The following is a 23,130-nucleotide window of genomic DNA, read 5'->3' on the forward strand; positions in this document are numbered from 1 at the left end:
ACAAATATTTTTGAATAGCTTCGCGCCAAATTTATTTTCATCTACAAATGTAAGATTTAACACCTCAAGTTACTACTTTTCAACTGTTCACCACAAACGGATTTGAACTCTTCTGTGTTTTTTTTGGGCTGGGCAGATTTTGTTCATACTTGGCAGTTAAAAACCAACGTTAGCTTCACGTTCATGTCCTACCATGGCAACAGTCGATAACACGTTATTCGCTTTTTGGACGGAGCGGTCCGCCAACCAGCCTACCAGCTTGTAATGTTTATTTTTTACTGTGCCATTTTAATCTTTCATTACACCAGCCTTTGAAATAAAGGAAAGGAGAACTGTTTGCACCATTTATTTTACAAACGTACCTCTAATAGCAACTAATTCGCCAAACAATAGGAAACAAGTGTTTAGAACATTTTTAGAAACAGTTTATTTTTAGAAACCATGTTTACCTGAAATTTGTTTTGTAGCATACATATATAAGTGCATTCATTTTTGAAAATGATTTAAAATGATGGTTCGGCCAACATCTTGAATTTAAGTATTGGAAGTATTTACTTTCAAAGATTTTTGGCATACTCAACGATCTAGTGTTACCGTTACATACTTGGCATATATACTAACAACACTATAGTCTGCAATTGGTTTACAGTATGTATGTACCAAGTGCATTGCATTTAGTGATTAATTTAATGATTGGTCATATTTTGAACCAATGAACTCTGTGATGTTTCTCGCCAAAATTTGTCTGCACTATTTTTCTAAATATTCGTCATTTTTTTTGTGGAAATTAACTTTAATTTTGGAGCCAACCGAAGAAAATTTGAGTAAATTTTCATTTTCTTTGCCATTTTGTCCCAATATTCTAAAGGAAAACGCAAACTATTAACGGGACTATTTTGTCAATTTGGAATGAAAAAGGAAACTAGCGGTGAAAAGGTAAGGAATTAGGTTGTATTAAAGTAGAGGTAATGTGAATTGTATATGTATAAAATCATATGTATTACGATAAACGAATTAGTTGTTGAAATACCACGTAAAATAACACAAAATTACGGCACGCTGTAACTAATGGTATTGCTGTGTCAGATGTATAATAATAATAACTTTATTACACTACTAAAAAACCTTCAGAGGGTTTTTGTATGGTAAGGAACATAAATACATACAATACATAAGAGATAAAAAATAAAATGTTAGTAAAATAAAATAAATTAATTACTTTCTGTGGTTTTAAAAATTGTGCTCTTTAAGTATTTTGCTAAAGCTATATTATTCTCCATAATCTTTTTAAATATGGAATTCACATCCATTGTGTAAATATTTATTGAACACTCATCAAACAGTTTTTTTCTTTGTTCTATATAGCCAGTACAAAATAGCAGGAAATGTTTTTCATCTCCTAATGCTTTAGTGTTACATTTATTACAGTGTCTATTTTCTAATTCTATTTTGGGCTTTGTTCTTCTACCTAATTCTATTTCTAAGTTGTGGTCACTCAGACGGAATTTTGAAAGCATTTTCCTGAGACTGAAATTTGAAATGTTTTGCAAATAATTTTCCATATTATAGCTTACTTTGAATAGTTTGTATGTTCTCAGTTTTGTTCCCCTATTTTCATTGGTTTCACTGAAATTTAGTTTTTCTCTCCATCTTTGAATATAAAACTCAGATAGTCTGAGTTTTACTTTTTTTAGTATTTGATTCCAATTTTCCATATTGTGATCATTTTTTATTTTAATTAGATCATGTCCCAGTGTAGCATTAATAGTCCTTACCCAGTTTGAATCAATTTTTATCATTTCATCCAGGGCTAATTTTAAAATGTGATTATCTGGCAGACTATATAGTCTATGGCAGTATTTAATTTGAGCCAAATTAATTTTTAATTTTACTGGTAACCTACCAAGTTCTGCTTTCAAACCACTAATTGGCGTCATTTTACTCACTCCTAGGATAAACCTGTAAAAATGACTGCAAACTTGCTCTAAACTGTTACTGTCAGTTGTGATTTCATTGGCCCAGATTTCTGCACCATACATGAGTATAGGTGAAATTAATTGGTCGAAAATTTTCAAACTAAGTGCTGGTGAAATTATTTTGTGGTTTAAGACTGTTTGTCTGATGCTGAAAAGAGCCTTCATTGATTTATTTTTTAACATAGATAAGTTTGTTTTAATAATAGTTTTTCATGAAGAGGCATCATCCACTCAAAAACTAATGAGAAATCTTTTCTTAGAATGTTGTTGAACCGGACTAAATTTGCTAAATCACACCATTTTTACATGGCTGCCTCATTATTGCCAATATGTGTTAATAAACTATGCCCAGACAGTGTATGCGTCGTACGAATATACCTAGATAAAAAAAGCTTTCGTATATTCCTGCCGAGGTGTTCCCTGGTTTGAAGATTTTACTGGAAGTGGGACAACAAAGCGGGTAGTCGCGCTTCCTGGTTATCAGACACACTTATTATCGGAATGTGTGCAGTTTTAAATGGTGGCCAATCTGAAGAATTACGGGGAGAAAAAAAAGGCATATGCTGGCTGCAACTCCACCACTTTGTAAGTTCTATAGAAATCGTCCCACTATCTGTCACAGACCAGTTTGACCCCTGGTAACTGGTAACATATGTCTCTAGAATGGGGATTACATTTGAAAACAATCCTCATGAAGAGTTATCCCATCAATTGTAGATTGGGGTCCAGAATGCATCGATCACCGATGCGATGAAACAACAATTATTTGTTTAAATAGTCGTTGCAAAATCGTCTGAAAAATTGTATTTCTATGCACATGACAAGGACTTACTCTTTATAATGAGATGTGATACAACAAATGCTCACGTCACAGATTTATGTATGATAAATGAAAGTAGTACCTTTCCGGGTTCTGTCTATACAAAGTATATAACTTATGAGTTCAAGGGTATTGACCCAACTGGAGGTCGCTTAAAATACGTGCTAATGTGGTTTCTGCTACTAAAAATGGGAATATTGTATCACGTTTGAAAAAACAAAACAAAAAAAAAAAGAGATTTTTACATAATATTGTAACTCAATGCGACTATGCAAGCTGAAACATTTTATTATGTCTTTTTCTATTTTTGCTTTAAGAACGACTAATGGTGAAGCCCAGTTAGCATAACGATTTATCATAGTCTTCATACTTGTCATCCTGTGAATCCCTATTCCGGGCAAAACACAAGGCGGCGTCCGAATCACATTTGCATATAGCTGCTTTACATGCCGCATCATTGTCATCACCGTATTGGTCGACCGTCTCTGAAACAGAACAATAAACAATAGACCAATTGTCGAGTGTCTACACATAATTAAAAAAAAAAATAGGAACGGAAATACGCTCTCAACTTGCTAGAACTGCAAGATTTACATTTGAAAGGAAGTATGTGTGTTCGACAAACTGAAGAAACCAAACACGTCATACCAGACGCAGAGATTAACATTGGTAATGATACTCACTGCAGTTAATTTCAGCGGAATCTGTACCACAGTTGTCTTTGGTATAGTCGTACCAGACAAAGTACTGTTTCAGCCACCAACAACCGGACGTGCCATAACACGCATCGTGAACCTGGCAGCACCTGTGTGCGAGTATATATATATATGTGATTTCTATTATATACCATATCATAGACACCAGTCACTGTTTACAGATGGATTTTGTTGAAACTTGGTGCATACATTGGACAGTACGGGAACTTGATGTACGTCATTTTGCTTTTCAAATGGGATTCAAAATGGCTCTAGTGCCATATCATATTATGCATTATAGTTACACCGAAAGCCTCATAACACTATTTTTGATAAAGAAAGCAGAGATCCATAGAAAGTTCAAATTTTTAATTCATAGATCAAGTATAAATTGTGCACTCGTGGAGAATCTTGAAACTAGTGCGTTACAGTTCCAATGAACAGCCAACCGTAATATAACTCACGTATCAGTGTCATCTAGTGGTATGCCTCCTCCTCCCAATCCACAGTAACATCCATAGCCATTGTACGTACGCAGCCCATCAATTACCCCCAAGTTGGTGGCACACATAATCATGTCCCCAAACTGAATTAAATTACGGCGATGACGTACTTTCTGGAGTGTGAGTACAAGCCCTAGCATAATGGAATTGTAGTCAAAATTAAAAGGGAAAACAACATGTGATTCACGAGTCGTATTGCAGTTGAGAGAAAGTTCACCAGAAAGACATACAAAAACACATTTATAGGTTTGCAAAAACACAATCATTTAGGTAATTTCCCTGCTGAAAATTGTTATTTTTTTCGCATAGAAGGAACATGTGTTTATTTCAAAAATCGGCAGTGCATGTTATTATATATATATTGCAATATTACACATTATAATATTATACATCTGTCTCTGTATTGCCATAAGTTACAGCGTGCCGTAATTTGGCAGTATTATACAGGGTATTTTCATCCTATCATATTGGAAAATGCGAATTCTAATTATGGAATGATTTACGCGCGTAAGCGTCCTCTAATAATAAAAAAAAACATGGCTGCCACCAGGGTTTGACCTGACTCCACACAAAGAAGTTTGCTGGTTCTGCCCTAAACCTCGTGACAACCTCATATTAATTAAAAAAGTTTGAAGTACACTGAATGACGATCTTACTCACCAAACAATCCTACCATCAGTATGAATTTTTTAATGTCCTGTAATAACAAAATATTATAAAGCTCTTTTATTTAGATCCCAACAACATCACCAAGGTTACGCACTTATAATAAAATAACACATCGTTTTGAGTGTACAAAATATAATGACACGCACCAATTTGATGACCAGACCTCATTTGCTAAATGGATGGATGCGTTTTGTTGAAATACGTATGTTTTACAAACACTAACCTAATATTAAATACTTAACTTAAAAGACAAAAGGTTACATTTTCCTTGTTTCATTATTGTTGATCAAAAGACAAAAAACTATTAATTTTGATATAATGATGGACACATTTTTGGCACAAATGTACATACACAAATAAAATATCGCCACCAGTTAGAGCGCAATATATGTGCATACAAATGCACGTTACTGAAATTTACCTTACCGTGACATCAAACTTGGAAACAAATAAAAAAAATAAAATATTACTAAGATTATTACGTGTTTTCTGTTGACTGCCATTTAAAGATTGCTAAAAGATAATTCATTTAAAAACCGCTGCACAATTGCAGTTATTACACAAATTCGTAAGTTAATATACCTCCATTATATGACGTGTTTATCTTTGAATGTTGTATTTCACGACGTTGCCCGAGATATCCTACATTTCAGCAACTGTCATCACAACCAACCAACCAGCAAATTGACCTGCTTGACTCTCAACTATCCATTGATATTGCAATATTTGATTACGCTTAATTTAACTGAATATAGTAGATTTTATTTTGAGCACTTTAACTGACTCGAACATTTTTTATTTATGCTTATTAATTAAATTTATTCAGCCCTAAGCAATTATTGCATTTGTGCATGGATGTATACAACTTTCACAGTGTCAGACCTAGGTATGGTTTATTTCGTAGAAACCAAAAAAGAAGGTGAAAATACCCCTCTCAAGCGTGTCCAACAAGCAAAAAGATTGGAAAGCCACACAGAAACCGGGCTTGAAGATTCTGCTTTATGCACACCACTCTTTATATGCTAAAATTTCGTTATGCATGTTCATTATGTTCCTAGCAAAAGATGTAAAAAAAAGAGTATTATGCATATACTAAGGACATTAAACTATTTAATTTGTTTGGATGGCCGAAATACATATTTAACAATATGATATTTATCTTCCCTAATAAAAAGCGTAGTATTGACCTTAACGTCCGATAGTACGTTTTGAAATTATTAAAATATTGGGTAGATAGTGTTTTAACAATATTAGCTTTGAATACCTGAATGAGCATTGCACATTACTGTTATTATCAGTTCGAAAAAAACAGTTCGGTTATATTTTTCCTGCGTGTCTCGTGTATGACCTTGGGTAGTTTAGTGTTTGTTTAGCATAACAGTAGTTATATATCACTTGATCACATGACTTCGCATAATTTCAGAGCATAATACCTGTCTCATTTTCAGTAATTTTGAATTATTTTAAGAACTAGTAAATTAATGAAAACTAGTTCCTTATTTTTGGTTCTAATAATACTATGACAGTTATCGTTGTTTCATTTAGCTTATAAATTGTATATTTGTAGTAAATACCCCCAAATATCAACGAAACACAGTCATGCAAATGACGCAATTATTCAATTTCCATTATGTGCACATTTTAACGTCACATCTAACAAATCCGAAAATGTACTGGATGAAACATTTACATTTTGATTAGAGTGTCAAACTGAATAGTTAGACCAGGCTTATATCAGGGTAAATTTGGGCGGTGACAATATCACTTATGGTATTGCATGTGGTTAGTCCAGGATAACAATATTCATAATGAGAAACGAAACGAGTTTGTCACATATTAAGTGTATCAATGTGAAACAAAACACTCGAATACACATGTACACGTGTGAATGACAAATTGTGCAAAATATGCCTCCCTATACTTCTTATGCTTTATCATACTCGCTTAATGAGATATTAAACAAAACACAGCATCTCCCAAAAGTAAAATTGTTCTTTGGTTTGAACACTGCATAAGAACAGAAATCTCGTGCAATTTTGTCAAGGGATGTCATTCTTCACAAAATAAATAATGTAAATTTTTGCATAGGAAACAAATAGTTCTCACCATATATATGAATATACGGCGCCGTCTTACATTAAACCACTTGATATGATGAGACTATTCCGACAACAGATCGACTAGTGAACATTTTATTTCTATTGGTGGTATTAAACTCAATTTGCAACCGAACTCGTTTCAATATTCGTCATCTTGCAAATTGTGCCGGTACGTATAACTTAAATTTCCAGGTGCGTGACAACGAGCTATCCCCATGTGGGTGTTGTAACTAAAAAAATGTCCTTCGCTCGTCACATAAAACGGTGACATAATTATGAATTATCAACTTTTGAACTTTCCGATATAAGTACAGTTTACTGCTGAGTTGATCAATGTGAATAGCTCATCCATAAATTTAACTCGTTCATCATTGTCTAGCGCTACCCTGTAAAAATCAAACGTTGTACACATATTCGGCCTATTAATTATTGGACTTTTGCGGCCCAAGGAATTCGCATTTCCTAATATAGTAAGAATAAAATAACCCGTAAAATACCGCAAAATTATGGCACGCTGTAATTTATGGCGTTACGATGACAGATATATGATATTACTGCATACTATCATATACAATACGTTGTTCACAGAACTATTCATACAATAACAATACGATAAAGACTTTAAGTATTTTTATGGGAAATACAGTATTCTTACTTAATAAAATAATCGATGTCATTTTCCATAAATCAGTTAAATAAATTAAATTAACACATTACATATTTCACTATTAGTTCAATACAAAAGAAATGCAAAAATATGGAGAATATAGTCAATTAGTGTTAATATTCACGTGTAATTATAATAATTAATATTGGTGGGTTTATATTGAATACATTTTGTCACTTATGGTTTATTCTTAATTTATTTCCTACTTTCCCTGTAAATAATCCCTTATTTTCTTTTTGGTTAAAAAAAAAAACGAAACAAAAAACGAAAGAATTTCACAAAGTCTAAAAACGGAAAGACTTTATCGTAGTGTTACGATGATAAGTAGCTTTACGGTCGTTATAATGTGACTTATGGAATAACAAACGACGCGGTGGCCATTTTGAGATGTAGAAAATAACTTCATTCCCGCGCGTGCGCAGGTGACGACCATCTCGCTTTAAAGAGTTGGATTTTGCCATGATAAACGCAGCCGCGACAAAGAACGCGTTGACTGACTCTGCTGGAGTAGAGTCCTGAAACTTTGAAGGCTGACAAAAGCTGATGGATTGCAAACAGATGAATAAGATTTACGATACAAAACGCTTACCAGAAGGAGAGTTTGCTTCCTCGGTAGACTATTAAATCTCGCAATGCAATGTTTTCGAAAATGTCTCAGTGTTCATAATACTTGTGTGCAAAAACTGTGTAAAAATAAATAAAAAAACCAGTAACTCGGCTTCTTGTAAATCTTATTGTTGATACGCCCTTTGCTAAAAGAATTGGTTTTGCATAAATACTAAATTCCAAATTTCTAATCAACAGCTTCCACGCAACATTGTTTGGAGCGATGAGCAATCTGTTGTAAATGCGATCATTTGTTACGTTGCGAGTAGGCCCTCACTTGATCGCCAGGTGTTTGTTTTTCAACCACAGACGGCTAGACCCCGGGATATGGCAAAAACAAATCACACAATGCTACAATTCTGGTATGTGTTGTGTTTTACAGGTTAACATTATAGTTCAATTAAAAATTCAACTTTTCTGTATAGACGGGGATAGGTAATTAATATAACCAAACGGCAAAGCGGATAGAAATTTCGAATTTTTATTTACAGTGACAACGTCCGTGTGAGTGTACCAAAAGCATTTCGTAAAAACAAAAACTAGCCATAATATTCTGCGTACTGTTTTTTCGCGGCACAACCATATCAGATTACCGTATCCTGGCGATATAATTATAAATAAAGCAACAGTCGGTTGCCATGTAAGTTATATAGGTACTGGTCGGCATGACCTTTCTTTCACAGGGTAACCTCAAAGTTTTTTTTCCGTGTTTGTTACCCCGCACGCAGTAGTCACTGATCACTGAATTGGCGTATTCCAAGTACCACACCTCGTGGTGTAAGACAGTCACTAACACCAAGCCAAGCGTGTCTGCCCAGTGCGAATGTTTGAAGGTAAATATTAGTAGTCGTTATGTAGCTGTCAACTACACCCTTTCACTTCTCGCGTGACTGGCTCTCTGTAAAACTATGTTTTGTTAGAAACTGGCACTCAAGTGGCAGCATGAACGTTTTGTCCACAATACAACGCTGCTGATTCTTAAAATGTGACTTTAACAAAACAAATAACACGTCTCGACATGAATACAAGTCACAAGTAATCGATAAAGTACAACTGGTACACGCACCGGCAATACAATGCTCACGTTCCTATACAGTGTCTGTAGCGAGTAACGCACTCTGACACACCAGCAAAATGCCGTGATCGTGTGCATAACAACGTGCATTGGCGCTGTTCAACGGCAGGCACATCTCTCTGTAATAACAGGTAATACAACTCTGATACTTTGTAGCTCTTGTCGTCAATCTTGTCGTATCGAGAAAGTTGGCCGAGCACGGGTTTTGAATCAACAGTTACAACACGTTAACAGATAATAGAAGCCTTGGTGGTCATGTTGTTGTTTTGTTAAAGTATCACCTATCAGCAAATGACAAAAGTGTACAATACACCTATGTTCACTGCTGTGCACGTTTTCGGGGTGTAAGTCTGATAGTCCCATTTGAACGCTTGTGAAATATTCCACAACGTAGGTCATATTTTCGGGGGCGGACATCCAGGCATTTTCATCGCATGGCAACCATCACGGTGCAAACAAAGGCCGAAAACTCTCAGAAAACGGTACTTTGGGGTTGGTGTTGAGACTCCCCTGAACAGTGTAACAAGATTACCCCTGCGTGTGTAACGCATATAAATTTGATTGTTCAGGATTACTTCAAAGTGGAATCCCTGTTGTTTTCTCAAATTTTCACCGAGTCTTCGATCGGCGATCCGCGTTCGTCAGCAGCGCGCGCTTAGCCCGTAGAAATACGTGTACATTGGTGCGCGTCTTAGCAACGTGGAACGTCTTGTGACGTAGCTCCGTCCGGTCCCCGAGGATTCCTGATATATTGAAGATAATATTTGGTAATCGTAGTCCTAAATAACTATTAAAAATAGCTAGACGTTTCGAGCAATGGCTCTTTATCGATAGCATAGAAGCAAGTGTGATAACGTACAGGTAGAACATAGGAACGTAAGAACGCGCATGAACTATAAGTTAGAATCACAAAAAATTCCACAATAGAACAAATAACGCGCCTTAGGTAGTGAGCTCAACAAATGAGTTGAACTGTTTGTTAATACCATGGGGTTCTTTAGTACCAAGGCGGAATATAGTTTCCTCCTCGACACGCCTGAGCCGATTTTCGTTGCCATTGACAACACATACACCAGAAATAGACATATCTGTAATATTATGTCCACTAGAATTAAAATGAAGTGAAACCGGATAATAACGATTTTTCTGTCTAGTTTGCCGTAGATGCTCAGCAAACCGATCACCCAGTCGACGAACTGTAGAACCAATATAAAGTTTCCCGCACCTAATACATGAAATGCGTTCTCGTGCGAACTGTGGGGTTATGTCTATAAACAAACTGTTTCTGGTGTTTCTAATACATCTCTTCCTTCCCATTCAGTATGAAATTCTTACCTTTTTCAGAAATTATACCTTGACTTAAAAAAATGGGGTGCTCAACCTCAAAATCCACTGTGGTAAAGAAGAGCAAGGTGCGGCCGGTCGTTGAGAAGGGGACCGGTGAATTTACAAACGGACCGACTACACTTACTATGGAAGACATCTTCTGGGAACAGAAGAAAAAACTCATACCAAACCATGAAAGGATGAAAGAGATCGATAAACATGCACAACAGGTTTGATTTAATGTCTTGTTTTACAAAGAACAATGGAGAGTTCACGGAAGTCAGTGCCCGGGGGTTTTACATGAGCACACGACCAGTCACGCATGTAAATAAAATACCACAGACTATTTAAGTTTTTATATATTTACAAATAGGTCCGTAAGCCCCATTTGCTTATAAATGAAGTATGTTGTATTTTTTTTAAAAAAGTTTTACTTTACATAATTTAACAAGTCGTGGCTCAGTCGCCAGAGTTATATATTAATATATAATAACTTAAGAATCAACATTACTCTAGCACAACCCCACATATATTAGATTGTTTTTCACGGAGTATCAGTACTTTTTTTGAATACTACTTAATACTCTTGGAACTGAATTGATCAATACAATTATTTTGTCTATTATTGTGTCATAGCCATGAGCCAACATTAGGTAACACTCAGCGGCTCATCCCCCCCGATATATCTACATATGAAGATAATAAAATTAGGCAATTGTGTAGATTTCTGTCATTCTCACCACGAAATTAAAAAGTGAGTGCAAATATTGTGGAACCAGACATATAATAATAGAGAATACTGAATAGCGTTGTATACAGCATCACCATATATCACCAATTCCTATATGCAAGTCCATCTCACAAATAAATTATCAGAGGTCAAATGGTCACCAATTTTAGGCTGGACCCGAGGACTTTCATCGTGATATAATGGGCCTTTTGTTCGCCATATAACAGACAAAAAAAATCGATGAAAATTACTTGTATTCGACAAAATTATGTCTGTGTGTCTAAAGACGCGCCAAGTGTTGCAAAAATATTCTATCATACAGAATAATAAAAAACAGAATTAGATAGCCTTTTTTCAAACTCAAAATTATATATATATATATATATATATATATATATATATATATATATATATATATATATATATATATATATCTATAAATAACAATTGTAAAACTAAAATATAAAACATAATATTTAAAGAATATGAGAATGGGAAATGCGGGAAATAAAAAAGAAAAGAAAAAAAGGCAGGAGCAATGACAAAATAAATCTGAAAAAAAAACTTACAAATGGAAAACACTGAAAAATAAAACAAAAATAATCATACACGCAAATTAGAAATAATTATAAGTTATGTTTTTTTTTTCTGTTGTGTGTTTCCTAATTTTTTTTTCGTTTTTTAAATATATTTATTATTTATTTTACCTTTTTTAAATCATTCATATTCTTTTTTGTTGTATTTTAATTTTTTTTAATTTTTTTTTTAAATTATTACATTTTTGTATTCATTTATATCAAGTTTGGTTATTTTTATAATTCTGTTTTTTATTATTCTGTATGATAGAATAGTTTTGCAACAATTGGCGCGCCGTGCTAAAGACTACGAACCGCCAACTCGCTGTCCATATTTGTCAATCTTTTAAAAAGTAAAAGTGAACGCTGATGGCGCCCTGTAGACCAGCCAACTCTAATTCAATTTTGGCGTCTACATGCCAACTCCCAAACAATACAAACAATATGGATCTTTTTATGAGCTTACTATAAAGGACATTAACATTTAACAAATGTAAGTATATTAAGAAGTAGATAAACGTCTATGGTGTGCCCCATATAGGCATATGGCTCACTAATGTCATTCAATACACACACCAGGCCAGAATTTCTGATGTTTGACATTTTTATGTCACCTACTTGGGAAGCGTTGAGTTTTATGGGTCGTAAATGGATGCCATAAAAATACAACACTGCCACAATGTGCAAAGCTTATTACGTGGATTTTCTAAAACATTTTACTAAGTCTTCACCAATAATACACGCTAGTTCCTTTTCCCCAGGCATCACTTTATTATTTTAAGATGCGAAATATGTCCGTTCTGGTGTAGCTGGTCACCGTGATCGTCACCGGCGCGCAAACTGTCGCTGGACAAAATAGAATTTGACGTCGGAATTATTTCGTTATTTAGCAGGTTACTAGGCATGTCACTACACTGTTTTATTTCATCGATCGTCTGAGTAAAACTTTCAAAATTAAAATAAAAGAGAACATATTTTGACATTCTAAACAGACTATAGTGATCACTATAAAATAATTATAAAAACCGACAAATCACAGTTACTAAATTAAATGACAGCCGCGTAGAAATAAATTTAAATTTTGTTGAAATAGGTGAACGCGTCTGGTCTAATTTCATAAATTATTACGGAGATCAAGCTGCAAGCATGGAGGTAAAAAAAAAAGAACAGAGGTGTGAATTCGACATTCAACACCAATCACCAAACAATTCAGAAACTGTTAGCTTTCGAAAATGAAAACAATTAAAATTGTGTAAGGGCTGTGTAATTTCCTGTTTGTCCAACGCTTCGTTTTCGTGTCACTGTCAAAATTATTGCTACCTTTTGCTTAACAGGGACTAAATGGTCTCTATAAAACGATACTGAGGATCGCAAAATAAGTCAACTCATATGAAACACTTGCCGGACGTGTCTCTCTCTTCTGAAATCCGCCTTGGTGATCATGGTCCGGAATCTATTTCTTTCAAAAGTGTTGCGCCAGGTTTATGTTGTCGGCGTTTCTTTTTAAACCTAGTTGTTTTTTTCAAGGAGAGGACAGTTTTTCCCAGAAAAAAGAATCTGAGGTTAAGTGGCTTTCGTCCACTGATGTCGCACCTTCGGATCGATTAGAAACGTGTGAATACTTACACTGTGACTATACGTTTCACTGCAACTGCCCACAACACAACATCTAAAATCTCTCTCTCAAAAAAATAAATAAAATAGACAAAAAAAAGACAAAAAACGCCGACCGAAAAATGTATATCGTTTAAAAGTATACTGAATGACCAGTGTTATTACGGCTCAGGGGTATGACTTCCTCTCACATTTTGGCATTTGGTGGCGCACTTTCGGCGAGAGTCGGAAATCAGGAAACAGTCGACCGTTTCAGGATAGGTGGGCGTTGCTACAACACGAGCAATATCCCAAATTTACTTGGATACGAGTAATAATTTTCAGCAAAAAAATCAATAACTGCCCATTTCAGTGGGACACAGATCTAAAATGGGAAACGTGGGTGGGCTTTGCACAGGCACTTTAACCTACAATTTCTTATTGTGAAGCTTTTGTCTAGTCCGGGAAGATCATGGAAACAACAGTACACTGTTTCACCTTAATACAATTTTTTTTTTGCCAAAACGAATTATCTTCACTTGAAATAATACTGGAACTGCCATTTACAGTAATTAGTTGAGAGTTTTGATTCCATTCTGGAATTAATCACAACATTCCATTGTCAATCCGGGCTCATTACTCATCCATCCATCTTGCATGTTCATATTAAAGCTCCAGTCAGAGCCCTTCTTGACATAGAATTCTGTCACTAATGCAACAAATCTTTTAGACCCAGTCTTAAATTAATAGCTTATTTAGATGGTGTTCCACGGTCTCTACCACAAAGACTACTCTGATCTTTGATTTTGTGGATGGCAAACCTAGTGGCGTGGAAGGAACCACATGTGTCAACCAATAGCTTCAGAAGGGATTTGTTGAGCATAAAACTCGTCCCAGATGTAAACTGGTGTAAAGTGGTGTTTGTCTTCATATTTTTCAGGATGAACTTCAATGGTGCCATTCAGTTATAGAACTAAATAGTGTTATTTTAACCTCTGATGGCCTACTTAACAAATATTTAAATAAATGCTCAGATTGCTTGATAATAAACATTCAGTGCTAATTAGGTTGTGTCAGTTATTGTTCAAGGTAAAATTGCTAAAATTGATATCGGCTTGTTTTATCCATCTCTTACAGTTTCTTTCTAAATGGTAGAATAGGGTTACCTCTGAATGGTCTGAATTATTTTTAATGTCAGTTCTCAGCCATTTCTTTGCCTGATGACTAGATTAGAGTATTCTTGAGTAATAGAGGGCTTCATTACACACACATTGAGATATGCTAAAAATATTCTATGATTAAGTTTCCCATACATCTTATAATTTGCTGACTGAGCTTCAATTTCCTTATATTTTTTGGGAGGGCTAAATAACTAAAGGCTACTTTTCATTCTCTACAAGTATGGACCATTAAAAAAATATTATTAATTCGTTGTTTCATGGATGGTACAAAATTAAATAAAATCTGGCCTCTTGTACACGGCCTTGTGTCTGTGTGTGCTATGTTCTATGGATTACGTAATCATAAATAAAGTCAGTAACACCAGGAGAACCAGTTCAATCCGTCATTACATTTCCTTGTAGTGAAGGATGATATTGAAGTGCTTTTATCAATATTAATAATATTATTATTATTTTGAAAAGTAGCTTATCAGTTGTTTTACCTATACCGAATTCGGGTATTTTGAATGCGTGAACACATAAATGGAACTCCCATGGCCAATTCTTTATTTGGTTCTCAGTGAGACAGTACTTGTAAATGTAAAAAAATGATTCATGCATGTCTGTCCTCTCCATCTAATTTTTATGCTACTTTTTGCGTTTGCTCAATATTAAATAAAATACCTTGAAACTCTTATTTATTCTCATCACTTAGGCACCCGAGGAGTTGACAAATTCGCCAACGGAGCTTGTTTCCTATCTGACCCAAATTGCCCAATCGAATTTGGAAAAATTTCGTGCGCTGTTCAGGTGGGAGGCAGAACATATCGATTATGATGTAGAAAGTTACTATGGCGATTTGGCAAAATCAGACTCATCGCCAGAAGGGGTGTTAAAACATGGCAGAGCAGTCTGTGCTGGATATAGTGAACTATTCAAGTATTTATGTGGGTGAGTTATTTAATACCCGATCATATTAAGACCAGCACCCAAGTTACAAAAAGTAGCATGGGTATAAGTTGTATTACTTCATATCAACACGATAACATTTAGTGTATTATAGTATTATTTTTATTTTTTCGCGCTTAATCGAAATATAAACTCGTTATGTTTCAGTATTGCAGCTTTGGAGTGTGTGACTATATCAGGGGCATCTAAAGGCGGCGACTACCAGCCTGGAGATACGATTCCCATAAACAACAGCAAGATTAAAACTGACCATGCATGGAATAAAATTAAAATAGATGGGCAGTGGTACCTCTGTGACTGCACCTGGGCTTCCGGATCTGTGGGTACAGACATTTTGAATGACATATTTGTTCACGATCAGATGATAAGATATTTTTTTATAACTCCTATTCACTTGTTCGTTTATTATGAAAAAAAAACCCACAAGCTATAGGCTCTGCTGTTGATAAATATGCTACACAAACTATGTACACAGTTTTACTTGATAGTTTTACTTGATTATGAATTATCAGTTGTAATCACAAATTAGTGACATTCTCTTTATTTATGAATTCATCTACATCTAGGATATGACCACAATCTTGGAAGAAGCAAATTTACAAGATGTTGGAACGAATTATACTTCCTGAGTGAGCCAGAAATGTTTGCAGCGCTCCACTTTCCAGTTGACGCAAATGGAAATAGTGCACCACACGAGCAGTTACTGAAAAATCCAATTGCCGATATCAATAAATGGTCAAACGAGCCAAAGAAAGATTGCAGCTACCATATATTTCAAATGGAGACTGTCAGTCATGAGCAAGGTTTAATTGAGACTGACACTAATGATGTTCGAATCGAAATCAGGTGTAAGCACGACCTGAAATTCTGGGCCAATTTAGATGCATTGAATGCTCTAGGTGTCAACCCAAGAAAAGGTTCGTCTCATTCTGATCACATAATGATGTTTGTTACTGAGGATATTCTAGTCTGTAGAGTGCGCCTGCCTTGTTCTGGTGAATTTGTGTTGACAATTAGTGCCAAGCCAGTGACAGCTTCCGACGAATTGACCTTGATAAAAAGTACAGTTATTACCTACACCCTCCGAAGCAGAGATGGTAAAACAAGAGAAATCTTTCCGCCTGGTGTTGCCAATCATTTCTGGGGTCCATCCCCACAATTTATCTCCCGGGGGTTCGAAGGTCCAGCAACAGAGCCTATTATTACAACCAAGAGTGGAAAAACAGAACTTGTAGTGACACTTCCTGATTATCAGACAAACCTATTGTCGGAAATTGTGTATTTTGATGGCAGCCAATCTGAAGAATTGCATGGTTATATTTATGGGGAGAAAAATGGCTCTAAAGCTGTATTTCACTTGGTTCTTCCTCACTCAGGTGAATATCGTTTTACCGTCTTGGCAAAGTTGAAAGATGGCAGTGATAGTTACTGGCACGGCGCACATTATCTTATTCAAAATGCCCGTCCAGCTGAAACTGATGAGAAATATCCAGAGGAGAAAGGTCTTTGGGGTCCTGGTGAAATATTTTATAAGCACGGCCTCCAGGCTAAAGGCTCGTCCACCGTTCTAGCTGAAAATGGTACATGCCAGCTCAAAATAAAAAAAAGCATAGATGGTCTGCTTATTTTCAACTTAGAGAAGAATGGTTTGAGGATCCCAAATAAAGAAACGTACATCTGTGCTGACGAATCAATTGATGGCACAGACGTCACTTTTAATGCTAGACTCCCAGAACGTGGCTTCTACAAGCTCAATGTATTTGTAAAAAGTCGAAACCAAACTGGATCCTATGCACAAGCTGGCATGTGGCTATTTCATTGTATTGCTCCATGGACTGGCGCACTTTATCCACAGGCCAATGGGACATGGGGAGCGGCTGAGCATTTTATTGAGCTTGGTTTACGCTTAACAGAACATAGGTCTGCAATTATTTCAGCAGTCGACGGGAGATGCGAGTTGACAATACAGTCCAACGAACCAATACAGACTACGTGGTACCTGATTAAAAATAACTTAAGACTGTCAGAAGATGAAAAGAAGGCGTGCGTCAATATACACACAGAAGACACCAAAATGACATTTGTCATCAACTTACCTGAACCGGGATTCTATAAGTTCGAACTGTACGGCGAAGTAAAAGGGAAACACTCGCTGCCCTATTTGGGATGTTGGTTACTCGACAGCATCAAGTAGACCATATGTTGATTTAAATGTTATAAAACACACTGACGAAGACGTAATTATTCTACTATTGAATAACGTTACATAACTACTTATATTATACACTGAACACGTGAATATACTTTAGTATTTTAGAAAGCATTTTAACGTCAATAGTGGTAGTTGAGCTATCAAAAAATGCTCAGTAAGTTTTGTATTGTAACATATGTTTAAGCAGCACTCAACGCACGAGATTAGCGTGTGGAGATTGGATTAGAAATAGTCAGGAAATGCAAAGAACCACTTTTACTGACGAGAAAAAAGGCAGCCACGGATAGATGGTAGAATTTATAAGTGTGTACATCTTTTTATCTGCGATGTTTTGAAGTATATTGAGTATGAAGATTGTATGATTAGTAATAGCATTTAATACAAGTTGGGTGATATCGTTGAGGTTAGTGAAAAATTTGCAGCAATGAATAATGACGTATTTGAAGATTATTATAACACCACCTCGCAGCTAGTGATTTTCCCATGCAGTGTACTAGAATATCAAAATGGAACGTCGTAACTGACAACAAATAGAGGTGCCACGCCTCACGTTGGTACGTCACAGGACTCGATTGCGAGTATAGTACGCGCTCATTTCTCTTGCTGTATTACTCCAGGGAGTCCAGGACCCCCCCCCCCAACGGGCTTGGTGTATAGTTTATTATATTACCGGTGTTATGATATGCGATTTCTACGTCAATCAATTTCTTAGAAGAGATATTGTTTGTGTTCAGGCTTCAATGAGCCACTTTTTAGAAACTGGAGTCATTAAAAAGCGTTCTGCGTTCTGCTCTTCACGATTTTTCTGTGACTACAATGGCAGTACTAGTATTATGAAGACATTAATATCAGATTTCATTCTATATCATTCAAATACATACTTGGTTGTTTTCTTCTCAGAAACATTCGATGCTTATGAACATTGTGGGTAATTTAGTGGATACCCGTTTGAATGAACTATGAATGTGAAACGAATATACTGTTGTATGCCACACATTGAAGGATATAGTCCGATCGCGCACACCAAGAAACAAGAATACAGAATATCCCAAACTTATTCTATTTGCATTTTCAGAAAAAAATATGCTATAAAAATGGAAATGCTGACACATGGAAATATATACAACTTTTCCATCTAGCAATAACGATCATTTACAATAACTACAAAATTCTTCACAGAACTAAAGTATACATGCTGAAAGCTAGAACACAGATCGTGTTGACTCTCTCTACGCGTTCAGGTTTCCGGCAAATGTCCGAAACGATATCCGACCAAGCCGAAGATACCACCCGATTTTCCATTTTGGTATTTCTTAGTGAAATGCACTTTTCTAATCTTGCATTATACAAATGTAATCAGAATGTCCGCACACTTTCTACTTGTAACGGTGTCAAATGACTTAGCACTAAAAATGAGGACGCTACTTACGAAAATAAATATCTCAGTGCTGCCCGTCGTACCAGGAAGAGAAAAGACCTCCATATCTGATTACTAAAGTTCAGTTGACGTACCCAGCAATAATGAATTTCCTATTTCGCATATTAATCAGTAACTGTCAATCATTGAAAGACCTATGTGTAAGTTTGATATCCACATATATATAAGAATACATATTCGGCTATTTCCAAAATTGAATTTAATGCCGTTATCAGTAAAATCATCAGCGATTTCGTTTAATTAGTGTTTTTGTCGCATTTACTATCGATGATGATCATCACATCCCTGCTGACGCTGAACTTTCCAAAACATTTTGTTTTCTTGTGTGACTGGCGTTAGACGACGGCGTCATGTTTTAGCCACTTTGGCAACGGTGGTTTAATTTTTAGCCACTTTTGGCAGGTAACTGTGGTTTACTTTTTGCCTCGTTGGTTTGTTTAAAATACCTTTTTAAATAAATTGATTTCATTTTTCTATCTTTATATTTCATTTTCATCAATTAGTCAAATGATTTATTATTCAATACACATCAATGTCCAGTTGCGTAGTACAACAACGATATTCTATTTAATCAGCTTTAATGAAGGTAGAGGCTCTGGTTCCTTGTTATTATTTGATCTTAGTTTTACGACTGCCGGTGTACACGCCTAACAGGTGAATTTAATAACCCGTTATCGCCAACAAAATACTATGTTTTCAACCAGTAACGGTTTTATGCACGGTACAAAATCGTCTTAACGAGATAGCGTATATAATAAACACTGCCGCTAAGGGCGCACTCAGACCAACATATACATATTTTCAAAAATAGAATAAGGCTATCTGCTTAAAACATAAATTGGACGAGTCCCCCGCCATGTCTAGTACAATCAGTTTTTAAAGTTTTTTTTTACTAACATGTATACGTCCTGTCATCTACAACTGTACTTAGTTCTAACTGACAGTTTTGTTATAACAGTGAACAGCGGAAATATGTCGAAAAATCGTAATATTATTGTTTGAACACTTCACAGAAATATCTTTGAAAAATGCAGCTCTCTATGAGGATGCCAGACCTATTTGAAAACACAATATTAAATTTAAAAAAAAGAATAATTAAATTAAAAAAAAACACACAATATAAACACACACATTTTAATAGAGAAACCATCAGTCTCTCTATTGAAACTGAAATCAAGGTCATTATGATTAGCCCTAAATCCGTATTACAGTGTTTCTTCGGTTCACTATATACCTAATAAACAAATACAGATGCCTAAAATCGTTTAAAAAAATATTTAATAAACCAACAATAAATTCACATATGTAACACCTCTAAACAAAATCCCACAAATATTGGTATTATTATGCGCCAAGCATGACATGGAACCATTTTGACCGAGCAGCAATGAACAAGGATCAAAAAACATCCAGAAATAGTACCCAAACCCGCATAGTGGTCGACCCAACACAAATATCAAAGTGTAATTCACATAGTAAGTGGCTTTTATAACTATGTTGATGCTACATAAATATTTCAATACAATCAGTGAACATGATTTTTTTTCAATAGGGACATCTGTGTCAATAACGAAACGGAAGTATAGAAACTGATCCCAACTATAGAAGATCAAATGCACAATATGGGAGACCTATTTTTAGAGAAATCATTGAGATATTTATTAATTTATATACTGAAACAATCACAATGGGGATTGTTATATAATATTGGCATGATCTGGTTCTGATTGTGCTTGTTTTGATGTGATACTAGCCAGGAATCGGAGAAAATATGCATTTTTGAATAAAATAAAACATTGGGAATTAAAATGTGAATTATACTCTGTAACCATGTTAATACGGATTAACTTGGGTGTGTCAAAATAACGGCGAACGTTGACCCACATATAACGGATCATATAGCTATTATTACATCGTGAATATTATAATTTGTAATACTGTGATCGTTTCAATATTTTTATGACAATCTATCACTGTATTTATGTCGTTGTAATTGCAATAATAACAACAGTATAACAATGTAAATTCATTATCACATTTTGTATTGTCTAAACTTATATATTAAGCCAAATATTAAGGCTAGTCGACACGCCATCAACTAAACTATAATGATGACAGTTACCCGCCACAGTTCGTATTATCGATATCATTAAATATTTCAATTGAAACAGTACTGATGTCTCATAATTTTGGCAACGAGAGACGCGATATTGAACCACTGAGTCAACTATATAGAGATGTATACAAAGTTGTCATGAGGACCAATGTGAACTTGTGATTTAAATGGATATGCACATTTTCCACAATATCTCGTATGTGGGAACCCTTATAATATTATTATGAGTAAAATTGCCTTTCGCGTTTCGCTGTGTGATAAATGCTCGCATTGATTTGAGTGTTGCGCAGGTTAAATTTGGATATTTAAGACTCTCATATATCAGATTAGCGGGTACCACATGGTAAGATAGGTAGATATTTAAATAAATGCAGAACCCGTTAAACCATTTTTATACGCAACACCAACAACATTTCTGAAAAATCCGTTAAACAAAAAAGGAATCAACTGACTTTGTATGAATTATAATATTGAGAATGGAAAATTGTTTTTATACCAAATAAAAAAATAATGCAAATATTCTTCCACATGTAGCGGATTTTAGTGCTATTATTAGTACGCCTTGTAAAGTACTATGTATTTGAATTCAATACATTTCACATCAATTTATGAGTTTATTTATTGCCTTGAATTACTCATTACAACCGGGAACAATTTATATTCTTGTCTCCTATATTGTGAACAATCAGTCGTCGCGTGTGTAAAGTTTAGTCAATGAATTCTTCAATTTAACGTATGATGTCATACTTGTTTTGAATGAGTCACATGTGTGTCATTCTGTAGCAACAGCATACCGTTTGTGTTCAACAGCACGGTGCTACATAGAATATTTAATAAAGCTTTCAACGGTTATATTATTCTATATATTTGAAAGTAAAAGTACAAAGTATAAATAACCCTGCTCGTCGTTGATCTCTTGATTTGGTTTACATATAGAATTGTATTAAATACAGTGTAACCAGTGTAACAGTGTAGCCTATTTTATTATTTTCGTGACCCTATGGGTAGCGGGTCGCCTACTTTAGCGAGGTAATACTAGGAAATTGGCGAGATTTTAATGTTTATTATATTAAATGTTGTCTCATGTTAGCAACATGTTGTATCTCTTCACCAAATCACCTATTTAAAAAATAGTTCTACACGATTCAACGGGCATTGTCAGAAAAAAGATTCAGAAAACCATAAAAAAACAAACAAATGATCACTTTTTCACCAAAACCTGTCCACAATTAAAGGTTGGCTTACCGTAAGGATAATAAAGACGTACCAATCACAAATATTATGGGAGGATTAAGGTGGATGGTGCTGCATTGTGTGCGAACGAATACTTGTCAGAATATATTTCCAAAATGCAGTGTGATATAACGTTTTCTTATTCTTTTTTAAAAAGACACACTCATATGTTATGTTTAGTTAATTCCAAATCAATTATTTATAACATGCGGTGTGTCCCGGATGAGTCTAACTTAAGCAAATCCACATTTTATGGTGTCTGACGAATATTTACAGAACACAATTTTGAAGAAAAAATAGCATCCTGGGGGAGGGGGGGGTGTAAAATGTTCACAACAGCTGTAAAGAACATAATAAACAGCCACCATGATGACATCAATGGAAGCGTTGTGTGTCAGATAATCTGAAATTGTTTCAGCGCTTTGTTAGTTGATAACAAAAAAACGAACGAATTCTTAAATATATATACTGAAATACAAATGATATACTAAATATAATACTTGACTTGATGACAAACCTTAAAAATTGTCTTTGTTGATACACGAGTAATAAAAAGGCAAGATTACTGTATAAACCAATATCGAATTAACCCTTCCATGCAATGTTCACTAACTGAACCGACGGCAGCCACTAACAATGTATGTCCATCGCATAGAATATAATTACAC

General features: G+C 35.1%; 2 protein-coding genes across 3 annotated transcripts; one reads left to right on the top strand and one right to left on the bottom strand.

Annotated features, from left to right (window-relative positions):
* Positions 1–2,838: 2,838 nt before the first annotated feature.
* Positions 2,839–9,223, bottom strand: LOC102809769 (phospholipase A2 AP-PLA2-I-like). Its single transcript, XM_085506487.1, has 4 exons — positions 9,102–9,223; positions 3,956–4,127; positions 3,480–3,601; positions 2,839–3,281 (listed from the first exon to the last, which is right to left on the bottom strand). The coding sequence occupies exons 2-4, from the start codon at positions 4,066–4,068 to the stop codon at positions 3,136–3,138; spliced, it is 381 nt and encodes a 126-aa protein (XP_085362613.1). The 5' UTR covers positions 4,069–4,127; positions 9,102–9,223; the 3' UTR covers positions 2,839–3,135.
* Positions 8,728–19,595, top strand: LOC100375381 (kyphoscoliosis peptidase-like). 2 transcript variants are annotated; one of them, XM_085506485.1, is made up of 5 exons: positions 8,728–8,868; positions 10,455–10,666; positions 15,210–15,445; positions 15,611–15,786; positions 16,030–19,595. In XM_085506485.1, exons 2-5 carry the CDS (start codon positions 10,478–10,480, stop codon positions 17,655–17,657), a joined length of 2,229 nt encoding a protein of 742 aa, XP_085362611.1. In that variant the 5' UTR covers positions 8,728–8,868; positions 10,455–10,477; the 3' UTR covers positions 17,658–19,595. The 2 variants fall into 2 exon arrangements, with proteins under 2 accessions (XP_085362611.1, XP_085362610.1); XM_085506484.1 differs by lacking the exon at positions 8,728–8,868 and adding an exon at positions 9,122–9,241.
* Positions 19,596–23,130: the final 3,535 nt, after the last annotated feature.

The sequence above is a fragment of the Saccoglossus kowalevskii genome, chromosome 12 (genome assembly GCF_978046115.1).
Source record: "Saccoglossus kowalevskii chromosome 12, keSacKowa6.1, whole genome shotgun sequence".
In the NCBI taxonomy this organism is placed as follows: Eukaryota; Metazoa; Hemichordata; class Enteropneusta; family Harrimaniidae; genus Saccoglossus; species Saccoglossus kowalevskii.